We start from the raw sequence: 24,502 nt of genomic DNA, 5'->3' as shown, positions 1-24,502 counted from the left end.
CCTTGTCATGGGAGTTCTGTGTACCTCTGTGGTCTGAGAGGCCATTTCTTTCCCTAGTTTGGGGAAATTTTCAGCAATTATTTCTTCAAAGACATTTTCTATCCCCTTTTCTCTCTCTACTTCTTCTGGAATACCTATGATTCTTATATTGTTCCTTTTCGATTGGTCACTCAGCTCTCTTAAAATTCTTTCATTCCTGGAGATCCTTTTATCTCTCTCTGCATCAGCTTCTCTGCGTTCCTGTTCTCTGTTTTCTAGTCCATTAATGGTCTCTTGCATCTCGTCCATTCTGTTTTGAAGTCCTTCCAGAGCTTGTTTTATTTCTGAATTCTCCTTCCTTAGTTCTTGCATATTTCTCTGCAAGTCCATCAGCATGGTTATGACTTTTGTTTTGAATTCTTTTTCAGGAAGACTGGCTAAATCTATCTCCCCAGATTCCTTCTCAGGGGAAGATGTAGCAGATGCCGAAGCTGTCTGGGTTAGTCTTGTCTGGATCATATTTTTTTGCCTTTTCATGTTGACAGGTGCTATTGACTGTCAGCTGGGAGGGCCAAAATTTTCACTTGCTACTGGCCTTTCTTTACTGGGACAACTGCGACCCCTAGTGGCTTGTGTTGGGTAATTGCGTGTAGAGTGGGTCTTTGTGTCTTGCCCGGCCGGAAGGGAGAAATTTCCCTTTCTGTGGGCGGAATTTGTCTCAGGCTGCTTCTCTGCTTTCGCAGCGCCCGGTGGGGTAATGGACGGGGGGGCTGCTTGACTGTTTACCTCCGTGAGGGGTCTCAGAGCTGTTGCCCAGGGGGTTAGTGCACCCGGTTTTCCCTGTAATTTCCAGCTGCTGTACTGTGACCTGTGTTGTTTCCGTCAAGCTGTTAAGTCCCTGTCCCTTTAAGACTTTCAAAAAGCCCCCGCTTTTCTTTGTCACAGGGGCATCAGCTTCGGCACCCGCTCAGAGGTCTTACTCCCTGTTTCCCCAGTATCCAGGGCCCCCTGGGCATATACTGTGTCTGCGCTCTGGCCCGGATGGCTGGGGCTGGGTGTTCGGCAGCCCTGGGCTCCGTCTCCCTCCCGCTCTGCCTGCTCTTCTCCCGCCGGGAGCTGGGGGGAGGGGCGCTCGGGTCCCGCCGGGCCGGGGCTTGTATCTCACCCCCTTCGCGAGGCGCTGGGTTCTCGCTGGTGTAGCTGCAGTCTGGCCACTGTCCTGCGTTTTCTGGTCTCTCTTTTAGGGCTAGTTGTGTTTGTTGTATTTTCAAAAGTATATATGTTTTTGGGAGGAGATTCCCACTGTCCTACTCACGCCGCCATGTTGGCTCCGCCTCCATGCCCTTTATACTCTTGTGTAGAACTCATTGGAGGTTACCGTATATGTAAACTCTTAGGGATATAAATGCAGCATTATTTTACTTGGAAATGCTAAATTTAAAAGCAAAAGACGATTTCCTACTTGCTTCATAAAAACACTAGAAATCATTTGATAAATTGCTACTTTTACTGCAGTAAGTTGATACAGGTTGTTTTGTTTTGTTTTGTTTTGTTTTGCTTAAAGTATTTCTTTGGAGAAGGGAACCCACACTTCACTCAATTTAAGAGAAACATTTTTACAATCCAGAAGTCTTTTATTTTTTTAATACCTATCAAGCCATGAACTCACAGGGAATGGGTTCCATTTGTTCTCCAAAAGCCTGCTTCTCTGGGTGCAGCAGGCTGGCTCTTCAGTTGAGCTCATGTACCTTTCACTCTGGCTTCCCTGTTTCTGATCATTTTCCTTCACGGGCTTCAGGATTGGCTGTCAAAAGTACTTAACATGCTCAATACGTACATTAATTCTCTTTGCAAGAATCTTGCCCTTTACTTGTTTGTTTACAACAATACCTGCCAGCAGCCTGCTGGGTAACGTTGTACACTCTTCGAGCTTGGTGGAGGTAACATTTGTGGGGTAGTCCTTTTTGAACAATGCCCATCCCTTCATGTCTACTGTATCACCTTTCTTGTAGATTTGTATGTATATGGCCAAACGAACAACCCCATGTTTTCTAAAAGGTCCAGAGACCATATAGCGGGTGCCTCTCCTCTTTCCCTTTGTGTTGGTCATTTTGGCCAATTACTGGAAGAAGGTGATTCTGGCCAGAAGTCAGTTGATGTAGTTTTGACAGTGATTTCTGGCCACGAGTAATGATGCACAATCCACTTTAATCTTAAACAGATTGGGTTTTGCTTGACATAATGGAGGAGTAAAATCTTAACCAAGGATAGTTTTAGCACTCTTTATCCTTGACACATACTACTTTTACTGAAAATTTTGAGATTTTGGTGTTTTATTTTCTGGGACGGCTATTAGAAAAACTGGGACAATTTTTTGGCCTGTGAGGTGCTACTCATCTCTCTTGAATCTGTAAGAAGTTTGTCTCCTTAGCCACCCAAACAGAACTCTAAGTGTTTAGTTTTACCCAGATCCTAAAGCCAGTTATGAGCAGGAAATGAGATCACTGGGAGAAAGGCTTGCTTTTTTAAATTTTTTAAATTAAACTATCATTGATACACAATCTTATGATGGTTTCACATAAACAACACTGTGGTTTCAACATTCACCCATATCATCAAGTCTTCACCCTCTCTGTTGTGGTCACTGTCTGTCAGCGTAGTAAGATGCTGTAGAGTCACTACTTGTCTTCCTATGCTGTACTGCCTTCCCTGTGATCCCCCTATGTTGTGATTGCAAGTCATAGTGCTCCTTAATCCCCTTCTTCCTCCTCACCACCCACCCTCCCCAACCCACTCCCCTTTGGTAACTACTAGTCCCTTCTCAGTGTTTGTGAGTCTGCTGCTATTTTGTTTCTTCAGTTTTGCTTTGTTATTATACACCACAAATGAGTGAAGTCATTTGGTATTTGTCTTTCTCCACCTGGCTTGTTTCACTGAGCATAATACTCTCTAGCTCCATCCATGTTATTGCAAATGGTAAGATTTCTTTTTATGGCTGAATAATATTCCATTATGTATACGTACCACATCTTCAAAAAAGGCTTGCTTTTTTAAAAGCCTTTTTAAGTCTTATCCAGCCATGCCTCTTTCATTTCAAACTGACAGAAGGTTTTTGGGAGAGGTAGGGTTATAGAAAAATAAGCAGTACTCTGACATGTTTTCTGCATCAAAGTAGAACTGAATTTCTATTGAGCTTTGCTGAGGAACACTGGCTTGCAGTCTTTTACTTTTTTTACAAAGAAAAATGGTCAAGAAAGGAGACCATGTCTCTTTAAGAAGTGGTTAGGTCAACATAACCACCTACCCCACATGGTTTAATTTGAGGAATTTAATTTGACAGAACTTGAGGAAGCTTTACTAATGTTGATGATATTTATCACCACCTTTTAGGTGATACTTATACGCAGAGCCTTTTTTGACTGCCCAAATTTAAGAAATTGCCCTTGTTTTTGGGATGGGAAATCATGAAATGTCTTTTGAAATTTGCCAGTAAAATAGTGCTGAATTTCAACGTACTTATTTGCTAGTACACAGAAAGGAACATCTGTTCTTGGAGGCTTACAGTGCCTATCAATAAGAATCAGCTAGAATGGAGTGTTTGCTGATAACTTAAACTATATAATCACTCTGAATTTTATTCTCTTTCCCCTTTCCTAATACTGGTTTAGTGAATATTTCAGAATAATAAAAAGCTTTACAAAAAAGTAGAATACTACATAAAAAACCCTAAAGACTCCACTCCCAGACTACTAGAACTAATATCTGAATTCAGCAAAGTTGCAGGATACAAAATTAATACACAGAAATCTGTTGCTTTCCTATACACTAACGATGAACTAACAGAAAGAGAAATCAGGAAAACAATTCCATTCCCAATTGCTTCAAAAAGAATAAAATACCTAGGAATAAACCTAACCAAGGAGACCTATACCCTGAAAACTACAAGACACTCTTAAGAGAAATTAAAGGGGACACTAACAAATGAAAACTCATCCCATGCTCTTGGCTAGGAAGAATTAATATTGTCAAAATGGCCATCCTGCCTAAAGCAATCTACAGATTCAATGCAATTCCTATCAAAATACTAGCAGCATTCTTCAACAAACTGTAACAAATAGTTCTAAAATTCATATGGAACCAGAAAAGACCCCGAATAGCCAAAGCAATCCTGAGAAGGAAGAATAAAGCAGGGGGGAATCTTGCTTCCCAACTTAAAGCTCTACTACCAAGCCACAGTAATCAAGACAATTTGTTACCGGCACAAGAACAGACCCACAGACCAGTGGAACAGAATAGAGAGCCCAGATATTAACCCAAACATATATGGTCCATTAACAGACAATAAAGGAGCCATGGACATACAATGGGGAAATGACAGCCTCTTCAACAGCTGGTGTTGGCAAAACTGGACAGCTACATGTAAGACAATGAAACTGGATCATTGTCTAACCCCATACACAAAAGTAAATTCAAAATGGATCAAAGACCTGAATGTAAGTCATGAAACATAAAACTCTTAGTAAAAAACATAGGGAAAAATCTCTTGGACATAAACATGAGCAACTTCTTCATGAACATGTCTCCCTGGGCTAGGGAAACAAAAGCAAAAATGAACAAGTGGGACTATATCAAACTGAAAAGCTTCTGTACAGCAAAGGACATCATCAATAGAACAAAAAGGCATCCTACAGTATGGGAGAATATATTCATAAATGACATATCTGATAAGGGGTTGACATCCAAAATATATAAAGAGCTCATGCACCTCAACAAACAAAAAGCAAACAATCCAATTAGAAAATGGGCACAGGAACTGAACAGACACTTCTCCAAAGAAGAAATTCAGATGGCCAACAGACACATGAAAAGATGCTCCACATCACTAATCATCAGAGAATTGCAAATTAAAACCAAAATGAGATATCACCTCACATCAGTAATGATTGCCACCATCCAAAAGACAAACAACAACAAATGTTGGCAAGGTTTTGGAGAAAGGGGAACCCTCCTACACTGCTGGTGGGAATGTAAATTAGTTCAACTATTGTGGAAAGCAATATGGAGGTTCCTCAAAAAACTAAAAATAAAAATACCATTTGACCCAGGAATTCCACTCCTAGTATTTTACCCTAAGAATGCAGGAGCCCAGTTTCAAAAACACATATGCACCCCTATGTTTATCACAGCACCATTTACAATATCAAGAAATGGAAGCAACCTAAGTGTCCATCAGTAGATGAATGAATAAAGAAGATGTGGTACATATACACAATGGAATATTATTCAGCCATAAGAAGAAAACAAATCCTACCATTTGCAACAACATGGATGGAGCTAGAGGGTATTATGCTCAGTGAAATAAGCCAGGCGGAAAAAGACAAGTATCAAATGATTTCACTCATATGTGGAGTATAAGAACAAAGAAAAAAACTGAAGGAACAAAACAGCAGCAGACTCACAGAACCCAAGAATGGACTAACAGTTACCAAGGGGAAAGGGGCTGGGGAGGAGGGTGGGAAGGGAGGGATAAGGGGAAAAAAGTGGGGGGGGGCATTACTATTAGCAGACGTAATATAGGGGGTTGGGGACATGGGGAGGGCTGTACAACACACAGAAGACAAGTAGTGATTCTATAGCATCTTACTACGCTGATGGACAGTGACTGTAATGGGGTATGTGGGGGGGACTTGGTGATGGGGGGAGCCTAGTAAACATAATGTTCCTCATGTAATTGTAGATTAATGATACAAAAAAAAAAAAAAAGTAGAATACTTAGCCTGTTCTTCTGAAATACTCTGGTGTCCCCCCCGACTGCCCTACCTCCATTTACTAATCCTCCTTTTGAGGGCAAATCCTTACTTCTCTTCTCTATCCTCTACTTTGGTTTGTACAGTGATGGCCCTTTTCCAGATACAAATTTTGTAATGAGATAAGCCTCTACTATAAGGACATTAAGTCAGGAAACAGCTCATGGTTGTTGTCTTCAAGCTTGTAATTTTCAGGAAACTGCCTATTTCAATAGTGTAGATAATAAGGTTGCATTGTCCAAATAAGGCCACATTGGAAGAAACTAAAGTAAAACCAGCTCTTTATTTGGCAGCCTTTCCCTGTTTGATTATCTGCAGAGTGTCATTTATTCTTCATTTCTTCCTCATCTCAGCAAGCCAGGTATTTCTGTTTTCAGTGGCATTGTAATGCTGCTGCTCTTTGTCAGTGAGATTTCCTCATCCTGCTACTGTTTTCAGACCTGCGCTTTCTAAAGACTGGTGGCTGTTAGTCACGTGTGGCCACTGAGTTCTTGAAACAGGGCTAATCTTAACTGAGAAGTGCTGCATGTGTATGTAAAATGCATACCACGTATCAAAGACTTAGTATGAAAAAAATGTAAAACATCTCTTAACAAATTTGTATATTGATTACATATTGAAATGGTCCTATTTTGGATATACTGGGTAAAATAAAATATATTAATTTCACTTATTTTTACTTATTAACGTGACTACTATAAACTGTAAAATTACACGTGGCTCCCCTGTTTCTGTTGGATTGCACTGCTCTAGACAGTCTTTCTCAGGTACATTGAGTTTTGTTTTGTTTTTTCTACGATGTTTTTGCCACTCCTTCCAGGGAATGAGGTTGTGATTACAGTTACTTAGCGATACAGGACTAACTGGGGTATTGTGATCTGTTTGGTTTTGCTAGTGATGATGGCCAAAGAAAAACCACCAATAACTGTAGTCGGAGATGTTGGAGGACGCATCGCAATCATAGTGGTATGGTCGTGTGTCGTCCTTCGTGTACAGAGATGGCACTGCTGGCTCTTAGTAGGTTGTCCACCTCTGGATTGTATTTCCAGTAATGAGGGTAGATTTAAACAGATCTGTCTGTCCTCACGCAAACTCTCTTAGGACAAGTATAAAATTTTATATAGACAAACAAGTATAACCCAGAGGGAACTCCCATAAGAAAATTCAACCCCATAAATAAACTTTGTCTTAAGGGGTCTAGGTTCTGTCAAACCAGCTGACCTACTCAAGCTTAAGCTTTCGGGCAATGAGGTGAACTAATGATGAGCTGTTCCATTTTAACAAATGAGAACAAGTGTCTTATTCATACTTTTACATGATATATTTGCTCCCAGCTCTAACTGCCTTTGCTGGGCCAGAGGATCATTCTTGTACAATGGCTCACTTTATTACTGTGTTCCTCTCATTTAACTTTCTCTTGGAAAAAAGTAAATGGATTAATCAGACTATGTAGGATTGACATGGGGAGAGAGTCTTGGCCGTCCTGGACTCTCAGGGTAAATGTCATATGACTGTAGGTTGGCCGCTCTTCCCACTGGCAGCCGTGCAGCGTACAGTCCGTGCAGTTCTGTTGCCCTTGCTGGATATTCAGTCTCTGACCCAAGCAGAGAGCTCTGATTTTCAGCTGGACATCCTCTGAAACTTGAAGGGCAGAAAAGAGTAGAGAGGTGTGCGTCCGTAGATGGAAATGGAGAGTTGTTCCTAAATCTGACTCTGGTCTCTTCTCAGGATGACATTATTGATGATGTGGAAAGTTTTGTCGCTGCTGCAGAGATTCTGAAAGAGAGAGGAGCTTATAAAATCTATGTCATGGCCACTCACGGCATCCTGTCTGCAGAGGCCCCCCGTCTGATTGAGGAGTCCTCCATTGATGAGGTCTGTCTGCTCTTAAAGGGCTTGTACTCCTAGCTTGAGTCAAGATCTGCTGCTCTCTTTTCTGTAGATAGTAAAATGACTCAGCCAATATTGTATAACCCCTCTCTACAGGACCTGTGAAATAGTGTTGGCTATTTGTCGGGGCACATGTATAGTTAGGAATGTATGTCCATTTTCCCAAAGATTGGCTTTATGTACTTCCACGTGATTGTATCTCAATATAATTTGGTACTCTAGTAGCATGTTTCTCAAGACTTGAATTCTCCAATAACATGAAAGTCTCATGTAAGACTCACCCTATCCTTTCTGCATAAATAGACCGTGACTTTCATAATCTTACATTTTGGACCATGTGACCTTTCCCTTGGATAAAGTTGGTTAGGTTTAGTTTGTAAAAACTATACTCAGTGGAATAAGGTTTTACAGTTTGGAACTTGGGCAATGGTACTAAAATATTGGATAAATTTACTAAGGGATCACGTTGGGGCACACAGCAGTAACAATGTTTGTTTTCCATTGCTGCCATGACTAGGTGGTGGTGACAAATACTGTCCCTCATGAGGTGCAGAAGCTGCAGTGTCCCAAGATAAAGACTGTGGATATCAGCCTGATTCTTTCGGAAGCAATACGGAGAATCCACAATGGGGAGTCCATGGCGTACCTTTTCCGAAACATCACTGTAGACGACTAACTTCCACGGTCACCTTGACCTGGAACTCCTAAGGAAAACGTGAGAAAAGCAGTGCCGTCAATTATATACACAGTGTTTCCTTCAAAGGAGCACTGAAAATAGTCTGATAGTCTCCCTTGCCAAGTTTGGTAGGTAGGAGACACATTAAGGTGGTCAACAGGAAGACGGAGCTAACGGATGAATGGCCTTAAATTATCTGCTCTCATCCTGTTCCTTAAGCAAAAGTTACAGGCGTCTTCCTGAAAATAATCTGCAAATCTTGTTGATATTGAAAAAGCGTTAGAGGAAGGTAAAGTCTTAGCTCTAGAATGTTTATTCGGTTGTTTCAACCGCAGGGAAATGTATGTGTTAATGTTGAACATGGTTTGGGAAGCTGAGATCTCTGGCACTGTTTCTATGTCTCTTCCCAGTCAACTTCATGTAAGTCTTTTATAGAGAATCTTATTTTTCTTTGAGAAACTGTTGTGCCTACAGCCGTTGAACAAAATATTTGTGGTGTTAACTCCTGGCAAGGATGGCAGATTAGAGAAATAACATCCTAACTCTGGGTATCTGCATTGCTCTTAAGTTGCAAATAAAAAAATTTGTTGTCTGGCTTGTCTCTTCACTACATTGCAGAGCCGCCTTCTCTCTGCCTTCATGGTGACTGATTTCTGTCCAGACTGGGCAGAAGACAGTGGATACAAAATAAAGGGTGGTCCAGGTCTGTGACTGATGTCAAACCCTAGAAATGAGTTCCCTTCTGCAGGGTCCATCCCTTCTGAAACACTGACATTTTAAGTCCTTGTTGGACCTTTCTGCCCAATATTTAATCACAAGTCTAGTTTATACTATAGTTGTCAGGTAGGCCCTGCTGCAAATCTGATAAACCTCTTAAGTCAGGACCAGCTAATGGAAGGAGGAGTGTCCGCCACGAAATGAGTGGGATAGCACATGGGCTCTCTTAGTTCCTGAGGTAACCAAGGGCAATTCACTTATTTGTCCAATTGCATTTCTCTGCAGGGAAGTTGCCTTGGCATTTTTATTCCTTTCCTAATGACTGGAAAAGTTCCCAAGGCACAATCAAGACTTTGAGCACATTAGCTTTTTCAAGCATACAAATAAATTGCCTTCTGTTAACAGTTCAAGTAGAATTTTGAGCAAAGAGCTTAATTCTAACAGCATGGTGGTAGACGAAGAGCCGTGGACTGTTCCTCAGGAGACCTGGTTCTTATTTGTAAGGTCAGGCATTTAACTAGTGTTTTCTGGGCCTTTGTCATCATAGAAAGGGAGGTTTGGAATTGAAAGTTGAGGTTCTTTTCAACCCCAAATTCCATTTACTCCTCTGGTTAATGTTGTCTTTCTTATGTCTCTAAGAGTAGGGATTATAAATGTAATTATTCAGCAAAAGCGTTTAGTGAAATATATTTCTTGCGAGTAGCATTAGAATATATTAGAATATGCCCTTTCCACTGGCATTTAGTGAGTCCTAATATGTGCCTGGCATGATGATACCAAGTCTCAGGGAGACGGAAATGAGAGTGTGAAGACTTGGGGAGCGAAGATTCTGGCTGTGGCTAGTGGAGGAGGAGGAGGAGGAGGAATGTTTTTCTGGAAAGTCACTGCACTTAGAATCAGCAAAGACTGCACACCGCAGCTTCCAGCAGAGCTGATGCTCTCTCCCAAGGCTTTAACTGTGTGGTATGGCCTTAAGTTTTATAGGGTAAGAGCACAGGTGCACAGAAGACTACAAAGGCTTTGTTCTTTTGATGCTACCAACTGAAGGCCTGCATGTTGGGCCCTGGGAATATAATGGTGAACAAGACCCTTCAGTATCACCCAGTGGAGCGTAGACTCTTACTTAACTCCTTTCCCAGGGGAACACTGCTTTTGTTTGCGGGGCAGAGGAGGCGGGGTGCAGAGACATGAAGGGTTTCAATTAAATTTTGCCAGCTTAGACTAAATTAAAAATTAGAAATGTAATTAAAACAGGAGTACATAGTGCAAATGCGTTCATACGTTTTCTTTAGCTTTTCTGAATGTGAACACATTTTACGCATTTCTGGAAGAATCAGGTGTGGGCATCTCAATTGTTGAGAACACCAAGTCCATCTGGTCCTGTCTAATTGTGCCTTGTCAGATGAGTCTGTTTTGAGGTAAGTTAGGCCAGGGCAGCACAGGAAAGATCTCATGTGGTGGCTAATTGGCACCTCTTGGTTAGTGATGAGGCTTTTGCGTTAACCCTCTCTTCTGATAGAACAAAATGATATGACACTATCCCCAATGGCCAAAGTCTCAGGACTGCATGCCATGCCCTGCCTGATAGAACAGCTAAGGACACGCAAAGCGTGTTGCCATGATGTCCCTAAAGCTGAGTGAATCCAGGGCTTTCTAGGTAAAGGGACGGCTGAAACCTAGGTGAACGTTAGGAGACATACCTATCTTGCTACACTGGCGTGTCCCGATAAAAATAACTTGGCCCCACCCCACAGCGCCTTTCTTTGGGGGAGGTCACTGAGAGGGGGGGTCCGGGTGGCCAAGGCTTCTCCACCCGCTTCGGAGTTGGGGAGGGGCTTCCAGTGGCCCCACAAAGTGCTGGTGTTCGCTGGGCGGCCGCTAGGGGGCGCGTGGGTCCCCCGCGGAGCCCTCGTGGGCTGGGTGGCGCCCAGCTGCGCCCTCGCGGGTCCTAACGTCCGCAAGCTGCGACCAACGCAGGGGAAGGCAGCCCAGGGCTCGAGCTTGGAGAGCGGACTGCGGTGGGCTGCGGGTACCGGGTCGGTGGGGCCCGGACACCACCCCGTAGGTGGGTGCGGGTTCCTGGCCGTGGGGAGTGGGAAACCCGGTGGCCACTCACTTCCCTTCCGTCGGCCAGGAGGGCTCCAGACGGGGGCTGACGGGTACCCCGGCGGCTGGGGCAGGGGAGCCCTGTGCCTCACAGGAGCTCCGGAAGTCCTCAGAGACACGGCGGGCAGTGAGCAGGACGTGGCCGGCCAGCTGGTAGCGCACACGGACCGCTCCTGAGGGTGCACCATGCCGCCGGCCGCGGCACCCAGCTTGGTCTCCCTCCGAGAGCTGGCCGACCTCTCCATCGGCACCCCCGAGGTGGGTGCCGTCAACTTCACGGCCCTGCACACACTCCTCGTGGCCATGCTCAAGAACCTCAATCTGCAGGACACACAGATCGATTTCCACTCGCCATTGCCCGAGCAGAGCCGTGTCTTTGAGTCTTCCGGGTCCGCACCCAGTGTCCCGCACCAGGCTGACCCCGAAGAGAAGCCAAGGAGCAGCAGCGTGAGCAAGACTACGCAGCAGATGCTGGAGAACCAGGTGACGGACCTGGGCGGACAGGTCCAGGACCTCAGCAAGCAGCTCAAGACCATGGAGAGCCAGATGCAGGGCATCGTGACCCACGTGCAGCACATCACCACCCAGGCTGGCCAGCCTGGCCTGGACACCCAGGAACCGCCAGTGGAGGAGACAGCCTTGCTGATGCCAGAAAGGATGCGCACAGGGTCGATGAAAGCTGTGAAGGATCACAAGGTGGTCAGCGCCACCCAGGTGAGCACTGGGGACTGCTCAGGCCGCCACTCCCCGGGGCCGCCCTCTACCCACTGTTGGAGCTGAGCCCTGAGGGTTCCCAAAACCACGGTGGAGAGGAGGCCTGAGCAGGGAGGCCACGGGGATGGAGGGGGACAGGCCTTAGTGCTGCCTGGTCCCATGAGGCCTGTGCTCTACCTTGCAGGCCATAGAGCTGCACCAGGATGTCATGAAAGATGTGAAAACCCTAAAAGACCAGCAAAAGGCACAGCACCCTGAATTGAGCCTCCAGGTAAGGCAGGACCCCATCTCAGGGAGCTGAGTCACCCCTTTCATATAGTGCCTTTCCTCCCCCTGCTTACAGAGGGGCTCACCCCCCACTTCTCAGACACTCAAGGATCCCGAACCAAGCCACAGGGAGCAGACTTCTCAGCATAGTCTTCTATCAAATTTCCTTTAAACAAAAATAAGAAAATAAGGCGAGGGGCTGGGATGGAGGGAGCGAAGGGGTACAGTGGGGAGCCGCAGCAGGCAGCAACACTTTTACTTGGATCTTTGTTTTCTTGGAGAGATACGTGTACATCTTTCAGCAGAAGCATTTTCAAATGCACAGGAAGGACTCACCGCCCGTCAGTGGAGGAGACGTGAGGCAGAGCCCCTGTCTCAGGCCCATCGCTCACCTGGGCCACTGGCATTGGAAGAAGGGCGATTTGGGAGAAGCACGGGGAACGACCGAGCAGAGAGAGAGGGGCAGGGGGATGAAAGCTCACAGGAGGCAGGAGGCGGCCAAGCCCCTCGAGGGACTTCTGCCCACTGACCCACTTTGCCCTTGGGACCCCAGCTGGACTCATTTTTGCTGTGGGAAACTTTTCTTTGTAATGTGTGTTTTTTGGTTGGAGGATGTTTTTTAGACTAAAGACTTGTTTGGTTCTAGATTTAGGAGGTTTGCAGAAGTTATAAGGAGTGACTTAAGTTTTGATAATTTACTTTGGTTCTCTCTACCCTGTGCTCCTCTGAGATCCACATGCCTTCCTTTTGTGTGTGTGCACATGTCTGTGTCTGCGTACCTGTATGTGCACATGTGTCTGCATGTGTAGGGGCCACCAGAGAAGCCACTTTGATCCTCCATCTCTGAATTTCTTCCAGAAAGCCTTCCAACGGATTGATGAACTAGAGAAGCTCCTTGGAGACCAGGAGGATTGCATGGTAATAGCAGCCACATGTGTGTATGTGTGCCTGCATGTGTAGGGGCCACCAGAGGGGCCACTTTGATCCTCCATCTCTGAATTTCTTCCAGAAAGCCTTCCAACGGATTGATGAACTAGAGAAGCTCCTTGGAGACCAGGAGAATTGCATGGTAATAGCAGCCACATGTGTGCATGTGTGCCTGCATGTGTAGGGGCCACCAGAGAGGCCACTTTGATCCCCCATCTCTGAATTTCTTCCAGAAAGCCTCCCAACGGATTGATGAACTAGAGAAGCTCCTCAGAGACCAGGAGGATTACATGGTAATAGCAGCCAGCTGTGTGGGAAAGGGCCCTCGAGGGGGCAGGGGATGGATGTGCCCACAGCCTGGCCCCCTCCTCTTAGGGCTGATTCAGACCCCCACTCAGATGCCTGTGTCTTTTAGGGAAGGGTGGTGTGTGTCCTCTGCTTCTTGGGGCACAGTCCCTGGATTTCCTGCCCATGCTCCCTCAGGAGTCCACATGGGACAGGAAACCGCCTCCCAGGATTCACTGGCACTTGAAGAGCAGTGACTTCTCAGGGTTGGGGCTGTGGAAGGACCCGCCTGACCCCGCTGGCTCCGTTCTGTCCCTAAAGCCTCCTAGTTTAAGTAAGGTGTGTGTGCACACCCCTGTACATGCACACGTGTGTCTGTTACCGTCAGGAAACAGTGAGCCGGAAGCTGAGTTTGATACCTGCTGGAGAAGACATCACCATGGTCACCTGGGAGGAGTTGGAGCAAGCAATTACTGATGACTGGAGGGCCTCACAAGCGGTGAACAGTTGGGGGGGTACTGGGAGTGGTCTCAGGTGGTGCTCCCCCAAACTTCTCCCTTTTTTCTACTGCACAGTATTCTGTTCTGTGAATGCTCATAATTTTGTATTTCCTATTTTGGATATTTTTAATGTGTTTTATGTGGATGTTCAAAATTTTCCTACTTCGGGTATTTTTTTTGTTGTTTTTTTCCAGTCTTATACCATGCTCCAATGTGACATTCACAAGTATGAACATACCTTTAGGGTAAATTCCTAGAAATGGAATGTGCATTTGCAGTTTAGCTAGCCTTTGCCAAATTGCCTTCCGTGGATGTGGTTCCACCTTAGACTCCGCCGGCAATGGAGGAGGGAACTTGTTTCTCATTATCCCAGCAGCCCTGGCTGACGTACCCAATTTTTTTTATTTTAGCTTGGCCAATCAGTGAGACGGAAAACAGTATCTGAGTGTAGTTTTGATTTACTTTCATAGCTTTGCAGAGTTCCTTTGTAGTCTGTCCTGAAATGCACAAGCCCCTTTACTACTAGTGGGCAAAGGTGACCAACCCTGAAAATAGAGCCTCTTTAGGGGGCCCTTTGCTGATGGTGACTTACACACGGGTGGGTGCGCCTGCCTGTCCCAAGACAGTGCACAGCATCATAACCAATTCTTTTCAAATCCCAGCCTGCCTTCATCTGATTCAAGAGGTATTTTCAAATGGCCCTCAAGGGCAAGGGTCGGTGGCCCTTTAGGTCTTGACATTCCCCTTCCCCTGGCTTTGTGCATCTGGGTTACTCAAAAAGGATCACACCCACCCATGTAAGGTCACAGGCAGGGAGGAGAGAGAACCTTTTGGCGCCACCAAGTGGCCAATCGAGGGTGCACCACATAATACCGGGGTACAAGACAACTCTGGCTGGTAACTATCTGCCTTCATCATGAGTAAAGAGCCAGGAAGATAGGACAGGGAGTATGGGACTGTGATGGGCACAAAATTCCTACTTGGATAATCAGACAGAATAAAGCTGTACCGTATTTTGACCTGGAGGAAGAAGGCTGCCCACACACGGAGCAGCTTCAGTTACAGGAGCTCAGAACCTTCGTGGAAGGTGCCCATCCAGGAGTGGAGTGCGTGAAAGGACACATACCAGCTGCGTCCAAGGGCACATTCTGATGAGGGCAAGGTGGCTTTTTTTTTACAGTTCATATGCAATACTAGTTTCAGCAAAATGAACCCAGTGAACAAAACAGCAGTAGACCCACAGGCACTGAGAAGTGACTAATGGTTACCACGGGGCAGGGGCTGGGGTGGGAGAAATAGGTGAAGGGGATTAAGAAGCACAAAATCTTAATGTAAGTTAGTCATGGGGATGAAGGTACAGTGTAGAGGAAATGGTCAGTGGTTCTGTAACATCCTTCTACGTTGACAGATTGTAACTACACTAGTTGGGATGAGCATTTAATAATGTAGGTAACTGTTGAATCACTACATTATATACTTGAAACCAATATAATATTATATACTTGAATAAAAAACTTTTAAATTTCAAAAAAAAAGTTCACATGAATGATTTAAATGTAAAGTAGAAAAATAAAAAACAGTTAAGTGGAAAAAAAACAAGTCTTAGTTTCAGGTGTGCCACATGCTAATTCAACTCATATACATTACAAAATGCCCACTGCAGGAAGTGTAGTTGCCATCTGTCCCCAAAGGTATTACAATAGTATTGACTTTATTTCCTATGCTGTACTTTTTATCCCTGAGGTTTATTTATTTTATAACTGGAAATTTGTACCTCTTGATCCCCTTCACTTATTTTGCCCATCGCCCCCAACCACCAGCTTGTACTCTGCCAATTAGTCTGTTTCTGGGTTTTTTGGTTATTACTTGTTTGTTTTGTGTTCTAGATTCCATATGTGAGTGAAACCATATGGTATTGGTCTTTCTCTGTCTGGCTTATTTCACTGAGCCTAATACTTTCTAGGTCTGCCCATGTTGTTGCTAATGGCAAGATTTTATTCTTTTTTTTGGCCGAGTAATAGTCCCTTGGGGATGTATACCATACCTGTATTCATTCATCTATCAGTGGGCATTAGGTTGTTTCCATATCTTGGCTATTGTAACTAATGCTGTAATGAACATAAGGATACATAAATCTTTTCAAATTTGTGTTTTTATTTTCTTTGGGTAAATACCCAAAAGTGGAATTAGTGGATCGTATGGTATTTCTATTTTTAATTTTTTGAGGAACCTCCACACTGTTTTCCATAGTGGCTGTACCACTTTACATTCCCACCAGCAGTGCACAAGGCTTCCAACGGGGCGGTTCTTTACACCTGTTCATATTCCCAAAGACGATGGGGGTGCTGCTTCTCCTCCTCCTCTTCCTGTCAGATGGCTGAAAGTCTAAAAGCAGAGCTTCGCTATGAAATTAAATGAAACATCAGCTCCTCCTCTTTTTCCGCCTCCTCATTCTCCTTATGCTGCTGTTTTAATGGTAAGGAAAAGATGGAAGCCTGATCATAACCAGCAAGACCCAACCCTAGTACAACAGTCAAACTTACTGAAGGGGGGAAAAGCGTCCTCATTTCGCTTTGATCAAGTTGATGAATCTGACTTTCCAGCTACATGTAACATGACAGGCATTTAACAATGAAAGAATCCCAGTGACCATTTTACCAGGTCCATGGGTTGAACACAGATGTACTCTTACAGAAACAGCACATCCAAGTTAAAGAACATTTTCTCCTCGAAGCTTTGTGGCCCGACAAGCTAAAGAGTAGAAAGCAGAAATTAAAACTTCTTTGCAGACTTCCATCAAGGGACAGGCAGGTGATCACCAGTTGGGTTGTGGTCACCACATAGCTCTCTGGCACTTTGTCCAAAGAAGAGTGGACAGTATAGGAAGGGGCTTCACAAGATCGAATCTGATGTCAACTAACTGGGTAAAATGAATAAAGCCGACTTCATGACAAGTCCCCAGGGGAGCCGCTAAGACAGCCTGTCCTGAGCTCATGGCAAGAGCAGGTTATTGGCTGGCCACAAGCCAAGAAATGCCAGCAATTATTAGAAGCTGAGAAAGTCAGGGAAACAGACTCTCACCTCAGAGCCTCCAGAAGGAGCCATCACCTTGACTTGAGCCTAGTGAGACTGGTTTTGGATTTCTGATCTCAACTGTTAAGACAACAAACCTATGTTGTTTTAGGCCACAAAGCTGTGATTTGTAGTAGAAGCCACAGGGAACCTTTTTCCTCTTGAAGCACTTCATGAATAATTGGCGAGGCTTGTGAGTTCAGCTGAATTTCTTCTGACATTGTCTGATGTTCTTGTTTCTGAACTTGGGGCAGTCACCTGGTGTGAAGTCTGCCCCAGTGGCCCCCAGAGTGGTTTTCTGACATTGGCGGTGCCCTGGGTGTCTTTTAAGACCTGCTTTTGAAACTTTCCATGGTGTCAGTTTTTTTTTCTCCTTCGTTTTGTTTGCAGTAATTGATTTTAAGTCCAGTAGGTCTTTCCAGGGCATAAGTGATAGGCGGAACTGTTAAGGTGGCTGCCAAGATGCCTGCCCTCTGGTGGGCACACACCCCTGGGTGTGGGCAGAGCCTATGGCTATGATGGGATCTCTCTTCCACGGCTGTGTTGCTGATAAATGGACTCTGAGTCAGTCAAAGGGGGGGCTGATCGGGGGTGATCCCTTCTATAAAAGGTGAAGCATCAGAGATCCTCTCCTCTGGCCTCTACATGGTCCCTAGGAGGGGGGCATATAGCTAGGATTGAGAGGGACCCTTGGCCAACAGCCAGCAAGAAAAGGGGGACTTCACCCCCACAAATGCAAGGGACTGAATTCTGGAAACAGCCTGAATGAGCCTCGAAGAGGGCCCTGAGCCTCCTGAGAGGCCACAACTTGGCCTGGATTGCAGGCCTGGAGTGCCCTGGTAGAGAACCCGGCTGCGACGTGTCCAGGCTCATGACCCATGGAAACTGTGAGGTAATAAACCTGTGCTGTTTTAGGTGGCTATGTTTGTGGTGATTTGTTAAACAGCAGTAGAAAATACAGACAGGACCCTTAATTAGCATCCTGAGACGACTCCCAGAGCCAGGTGGGCCATTGTTTCTCTCCTGTGAGGCAGCTTCTGACCTCAGAGGGAAGTGTTGTGCCCCAAAACTGAGAAAGCTCTGACCATGTGAGGTCCTAAAACACTGTAAATCTCCAGTGCTTCCTGAGATTTGTAGATGCTTTGTGAATGGTAGGGAATTGCTTTGCTAAGATTTTAAGGCCTCCCAGTGTCCAGGGAGAGTGCACAACCACTGGGGTGGTGCCAGCCTACCCTGGCCAGAGACTCCCCTAAGAGATGCCCCATTTGCAGCTTTACAGGTGCTGGTCAGTGGATTTGGACCAAGTTGCAGGTGACACTGAAGATTATAATGGTCAGAATTGGATCCTGACTAAAAATGATTGCGATCAGCATCACAACACAGCCTCTGGTCAGGGTCAGACGAGCCTACATGGGCGGTGGGGTCACTGCTAGCTCTAGTTCATGAAGAAGCTTGGGCTCTCCCCAAACATTTAAAACCGACTTAAAAAATTTTTTTTCTAGCAGTTTTTTTAGGTCAGTTTTAGGTTTACAGCAAAATGGAGCAGAAGGTACAGAGAGTTCCCCCATACTCCCTGGTCCCCATATGCACAGCCTCCTCCACTATCAACATCCCCACCAGGGCGGTACGTTTGTTATGACCGGTGAACCTACACGGACACATCACCAGAGTCCATAGTTTGCATGAGGATCCGCTCTTGGTGGGGTACAATCTAATTGGTTTGGACAAAAGTGTGATGACGTGGGTCCACTGTACAGAGTAGTTTCACCGCCCTAAAAACCCTCTGTGGTCTGCTTGGTCATCCTTTCTGATCTTTTTACTGTTCCCATAGTTTTACCTTTTCCAGAATGTCATATAGTTGGAATCATACAGTATATAGTCTATTCAGATTAGCTTCTTCCCTTAGTAATACTCAGAGTCCTTCCACATCCTTCCATGGCTTCATAGCTCATTTCTTTTTAGCTCTGAATACTATTCCATTGTCTGGATGTGCCCCAATCTGTTTATCCATTCACCTACAGAAGGACATCTTGGTTGCTTCAAAGTTTTGGCAATTACAAGTAAAGCTACTGTAAGCACCTATGTGCAGGTTTTTGTCTGGACATGTTTTCAATGCCTTTGGGCAAATACCAATGATGTACTGTCACTGTTTTAATCTATTTCTGCCTCTCTATGAAACATACAGAAAGAGTATGTTTAGTTTTGTAAGAAACTGCCAGACTGTCTTCCAAAGTGGCTGCACCATTTTGCATTCCCGCCAGTAATGAATGGGAGCTCCAGTCGCTCTACGTCCTCCCCAGCTTTTGATGTCAGTGTTTGGATTCTGGCCATTCTAATAGGTGTATAGTGGTATCTTGTTTTAATTTGCATTTTCCCTTATCACATTCCTGATGTTGGCAATTTGTGTCTTTTTTATTCTTGATCAAAATGTCTAAAAGTTTATCAATTGATCTACTCAAATAACTAACTTTTGGCTTCATTGATTTTTTCTGTTTGCTGGCCGTTGCTTTCTGCTCTGACCTATATCAACTCCCTTCTTCTCCTTGCTTTGGGTTTAGTTTGCACTTTTTCTCCTAGTTTCTTAAAGTGCAAGCTGACGCCACTGATTTGAGACTTTCTTCTATTCCAGTATTGGCATTTAGTGCTATAAATATGTCCCTAAGTATTGCTCTAGCAGCATCCCACAAATTCTGCTATATAGTTTAAAATACTTTCTATGTCACTTCTGATTTCTTCTTTAATCCATGATTGATTTAGAAGTCTGCTATTTTGTTTCTACATATTTGGGGATTTTCCAAGGATCTTTCTATATCTCTGATTTCAAATTTAATTCCACTATGGTAAAAGAATCTAATTTGTACAACTTGAATACTTTTAAATTTATAAATGCATATTTTATGGTCTATCTTGGTAAATACCTTGTGGGCACTTGAGAACAACGTGTCTTCTGCAATTTCTGGATGAAGAATTCTATAAATATCAGTCAGGTCAAGTACGTTGATAGTGTTCAAGTTTACAGTATCTGTTAAACTTTGTGTCATCTCCCCATGCCCCATACAGCCACCTCCCAGAAGGTGTTGAAGTCCTAACCCCCAGTACCTGTAAATGTGACCTGACTTGGAAATAAGGTCTTTGCAGATGATCAAGATGATGTCATTAGGGGGGCCCTATGACAGAGGAAATGTGGACCCAGAGACAGACACACACAGAGGAAAGATGGCCTTACTTATGAGCCAAGGAACACTTGAGGCCACCAGAAGTGGGGAGAGAGCATGGAGCAGATTCTCCCTCCGAGCCTCAGAAGAAACCCACCTCCCCACACCTTAATCTTGGACTTCTAGTCTCCAGAACTGAGACAATAAACTTAAGCTGTATAAATTACTCAGTTTATGGTACTTTGCTATGACAGCTCCAAAAAATGAATACAATATACTTGCTGACTTTCTACCTGCTTCTGTCAATTATCGAGTGAAAGGTAATAAAATCTGTGACTATCATTGTGGATTTGGCCATTCTTGCAGGTCTATCAGGTTTTGCTTCATGTATTTTAAAGCTCTGGTATTAGGTGCATTAAGATTTAGAATTATTATGTCCTGTTGAATCAATCTCTTTATATTAAGGAATGGCCTTTTTATCCCTAGTAATATTCTTAGTTCTGAAATATACTCTGATAGTAATACAGCAATTCCAGCTTGTTTTTTTCTTTTGCAAGTGTGACCATGGTCTATCTTTCCCCATTCTTTTAAGTTTTAATCTATTTCTGCCTCTCTATGAAAAGTGTGTTTCTTGTAAGAAGCATATTGTTCTCACTTTTTTAACCAGTCTGACAGCCTGTGTCTTTTAATCAGTCTGTTTAGGTCGTGTACATTTAATGTGATTAAGGATAAAGTTGGGGTTAAGGCTCTCATCTTGCTATTAGTGTTCTGTTTGTCCCATCTGCTCTTTGTTCCTTTCCCCCCCTTTTTCTCCACCTCTTTTGAATTGAATATTTTTTAACTTCCTTTGTTGGTTTACTAGCTGTAATAACTCGTGTTACTTTGGTGGTTGCTCTAGGGTTTTTGGTTTATAAATCTGTAGCTTATCACAATCTACTGTTAGGTGATATTACACCACTTCACGTCACAGTAGTGTATTTCTAGGGGCCTTTATTCTTGGAGTCAGCAAACTTTCTGAAGGAGCCAGGCAAATATTTTAGCTTTTGTGGGTCATACAGTCTTTGTCATGATCACTCAACTCTGTTGTCATTGGGGGAAACCAACCACAAATAATACATAAGTGAGTGGGTATGCCAGTGTTTCAATAAAACTTCATGCACAGGAATAGATGGTGGGCTGGATTTGGCCCATGGACCACAGTCGGCCGCCTTCTGCTTTACCCTGCTGCCACCATGCATTTTACTTTTACATTTGTTATAAAGCTATGATGTATAGTTCTTTTTTTTTTTTTTAGATAATTATTTTTTATTGAAGGGTAGTTGACACACAGTATTACATTACATTAGTTTCAGGTGTACAACACAGTGATTCAACATTTATATACATCATAATTCTAGGTACCAGCTATCACCATACCAAGTTGTTACAATATTTTGACTATATTCCTTATGCTATACATTACATCCCGGTTACTTACTTATTTTACAATTGGAAGTGTGTACTTTTTTGTTGTTGTTGTTGTGAGGGCATCTCTCATATTTATTGATCAAATGGTTGTTAACAACAATAAAATTCTATATAGGGGAGTCAATGCTCAATGCACAATCATTAATCCACCCCAAGCCTAATTTTCGTCAGTCTCCAATCTTCAGAAGCATAATGAACAAGTTCTTACATGGAGAACAAATTCTTACATAGTGAATAAGTTACATAGTGAACAGTACAAGGGCAGCCATCACAGAAACTTTTGGTTTTGCTCATGCATTATGAACTATACACAGTCAGTTCAAATATGAATACTCATTTGGTTTTTATACTTGATTTATATGTGGATACCACATTTGTCTCTTCATTATTATTATTTTTAATAAAATGCTGAAGTGGTAGGTAGATACAAGAGAAAGGTAGAAAACACAGTTTAGTGTTGTAAGAGAGCAAATGTAGATGATCAGGTGTGTGCCTGTAGACTATGTGTTAATCCAAGCTAGACAAGGGCAATAAAACATCCACGTATGCAGAAGATTTCTCTCAAAACGGGGGGTGAGGTTCTAAGCCTCACCTCTGTTGATCCCCAATTTCTCACCTGATGACCCCCCTGCGACTGTGCCTGTCTTAGGTTGTTCCTCCCTTGAGGAATCTTACCCGTCTCTGGCTAGCCAGTCATCTTCCGCGGCCATACAGGGAAATGTAAAGTTGGTAAGTGAGAGAGAAGCCTTATTGTTTGAAAAGGTTAGCTTTTTACTTCTTTGCATATTTATGCCCTGTGGCTTCTATGCCCAGCATTTGTCTTGAGGTATCTTTACCACTTGGAAGAATTATGATACTCGGTAAATTTGATATGAGACACGAATTCTATTTAAGGTTTGTAGTTAGGAAGGCAGAAGAAAAGCTATAGAAGTAGCAGGTGGAAGAAAACATGGGAAGATTGATTATTTCTTTGACATATCTTCTTGCAGAGTAACTTCAGCATGTATAGGTTTTAAACTACTAATTAAATTGTGCACACACATTAACATAATAGGAGTATAGTTACATAACCTAAGCATACCTATAATTACCAGCCATCTCCAGTGAAACCAAGAAAACCAGTTAGGCACCTTAGGCATTTGTGAAAACTTATCTATGATATGGTGGATATTGTCCAACTGAACTTGAACAGTCTGAGAGAAATCAGACAAATTAAAACAACCCATTCCTGGGGACTGTTCACATCCCTTATGTTCTTTTAACAGTAAATAGTCTGTAGTTGTAAGATTTTGGAGCGCTACAATTTGCACTTCTCCTAATTCTTGGTTGAGTTCCAACAGTATAGATCCAGTCAAATTTGTTGTTTCACTGTATGCACAGGCCAGCTTAGATATCTCCTTCCTCATTCCCATGGCAAGTCCAGGAGCTGGTGGGATGAGTGCATCTACAGCTGTAGCAGTGCGTGGATCTTTGTTGGGGTTTTTTGATGATCATCTTCTGGTATGATTCTTCCAGAGAGTGCTGATGTTGGAAGTTCTTTTTCATATCGTATCTTAGTTGATTTTCGGGGTAGCCCAATTAGGCTTTGATCCTCTGTATAAACACAAACAGACCCTTTGTCTACACTTTTATATGCCCTTTATACCCTTGTGTAGGACTCATTGGAGGTCTCCACACAGGAACTGCCTTTTTTTTTTGGTATCATTAATCTACACTTACATGATGAATATTATGTTTACTAGGCTCTCCCCTATACCAGGTCCCGCCTATAAACCCCCTTACAGTCTCTGTCCATCAGCGTAGCAAGTGTTGTAGAATCACTACTTGCCTTCTCTGTGTTGTACAGCCCTCCCCTTTCTCCCACACCCCCATGCATGCTAATCTTAATACCCCCCTTCTTCTCCCCCCCCTTATCCCTCCCTACCCACCCATCCTCCCCAGTCCCTTTCCCTTTGGTACCTGTTAGTCCATTCTTGAGTTCTGTGATTCTGCTGCTGTTTTGTTCCTTCAGTTTTTCCTTTGTTCTTATATTCCACAGATGAGTGAAATCATTTGGTATTTCTCTTTCTCTGCTTGGCTTGTTTCACTGAGCATAATACCCTCCAGCTCCATCCATGTTGCTCCAAATGGTAGGATTTGCCCTTTTCTTATGGCTGAGTAGTATTCCATTGTGTATATGTACCACATCTTCTTTATCCATTCATCTATCGATGGACATTTAGGTTGCTTCCAATTCTTGGCTATTGTAAATAGTGCTGCGATAAACATAGGGATGCATTGGTCTTTCTCATACTTGATTGCTGCATTCTTAGGGTAAATTCCTAGGAGTGCAATTCCTGGGTCAAATGGTAAGTCTGTTTTGAGCATTTTGAGGAACCTCCATACTGCTTTCCACAATGGTTGAACTAATTTACATTCCCACCAGCAGTGTAGGAGGGTTCCCCTTTCTCCACAGCCTCGCCAGCATTTGTTGTTGTTTGTCTTTTGGATGGCAGCCATCCTTACTGGTGTGAGGTGATACCTCATTGTAGTTTTAATTTGCATTTTTCTGATAATTAGCAATGTAGAGCATCTTTTCATGTGTCTGTTGGCCATCTGTATTTCTGTTTTGGAGAACTGTTCAGTTCCTCTGCCCATTTTTTAATTGGGTTATTTGTTTTTTGTTTGTTGAGCCATGTGAGCTCTTTATATATTCTGGACATCAAGCCTTTATTGGATGTGTCATTTTCAAATATATTCTCCCGTACTGTAGGGTTCCTTTTTGTTCTATTGATGGTGTCTTTTGCTGTACAGAAGCTTTTCAGCTTAATATAGTCCCACTTGTTCATTTTTGCTGTTGTTTTCCTTGCCCGGGGAGATATGTTCAAGAAGAGGTCACTCATGTTTATGTCTTAGAGGTTTTTGCCTATGTTTTCTTCCAAGACTTTAATGGTTTCATGA

The 24,502-nt window shown here is 43.6% G+C and overlaps 2 protein-coding genes across 3 annotated transcripts in view; both read left to right on the top strand.

Annotated features, from left to right (window-relative positions):
• The window catches only part of PRPSAP1 (phosphoribosyl pyrophosphate synthetase associated protein 1), a 47,241-nt gene extending 38,297 nt beyond the window's left edge, over positions 1-8,944 (top strand). For both annotated transcript variants that reach the window (XM_036900306.2, XM_057501728.1), the window contains 3 exons: positions 6,682-6,752; positions 7,515-7,661; positions 8,194-8,944. In XM_036900306.2, coding sequence (XP_036756201.1) covers positions 6,682-6,752; positions 7,515-7,661; positions 8,194-8,352 — 377 coding nt within the window. In that variant the 3' untranslated portion in view covers positions 8,353-8,944. The remainder of the gene's footprint in view (positions 1-6,681; positions 6,753-7,514; positions 7,662-8,193) is intronic.
• A 1,719-nt stretch (positions 8,945-10,663) lies between these two features.
• Positions 10,664-24,502, top strand: part of QRICH2 (glutamine rich 2) — a 36,464-nt gene continuing 22,625 nt past the window's right edge. Inside the window, exons 1-6 of the mRNA XM_057499542.1 lie at positions 10,664-11,889; positions 12,074-12,185; positions 12,887-13,074; positions 13,166-13,225; positions 13,317-13,376; positions 13,757-14,119. Of these exons, the coding sequence (XP_057355525.1) occupies positions 11,362-11,889; positions 12,074-12,185; positions 12,887-13,074; positions 13,166-13,225; positions 13,317-13,376; positions 13,757-14,119 (1,311 nt within the window). The 5' untranslated portion in view covers positions 10,664-11,361. The remainder of the gene's footprint in view (positions 11,890-12,073; positions 12,186-12,886; positions 13,075-13,165; positions 13,226-13,316; positions 13,377-13,756; positions 14,120-24,502) is intronic.

The sequence above is a fragment of the Manis pentadactyla genome, chromosome 4, assembly GCF_030020395.1.
Source record: "Manis pentadactyla isolate mManPen7 chromosome 4, mManPen7.hap1, whole genome shotgun sequence".
NCBI classification, from domain to species: domain Eukaryota; kingdom Metazoa; phylum Chordata; class Mammalia; order Pholidota; family Manidae; genus Manis; species Manis pentadactyla.
Note: the sequence above shows the minus strand (reverse complement) of the source record. Positions and strands in the feature narration are given on the sequence as shown.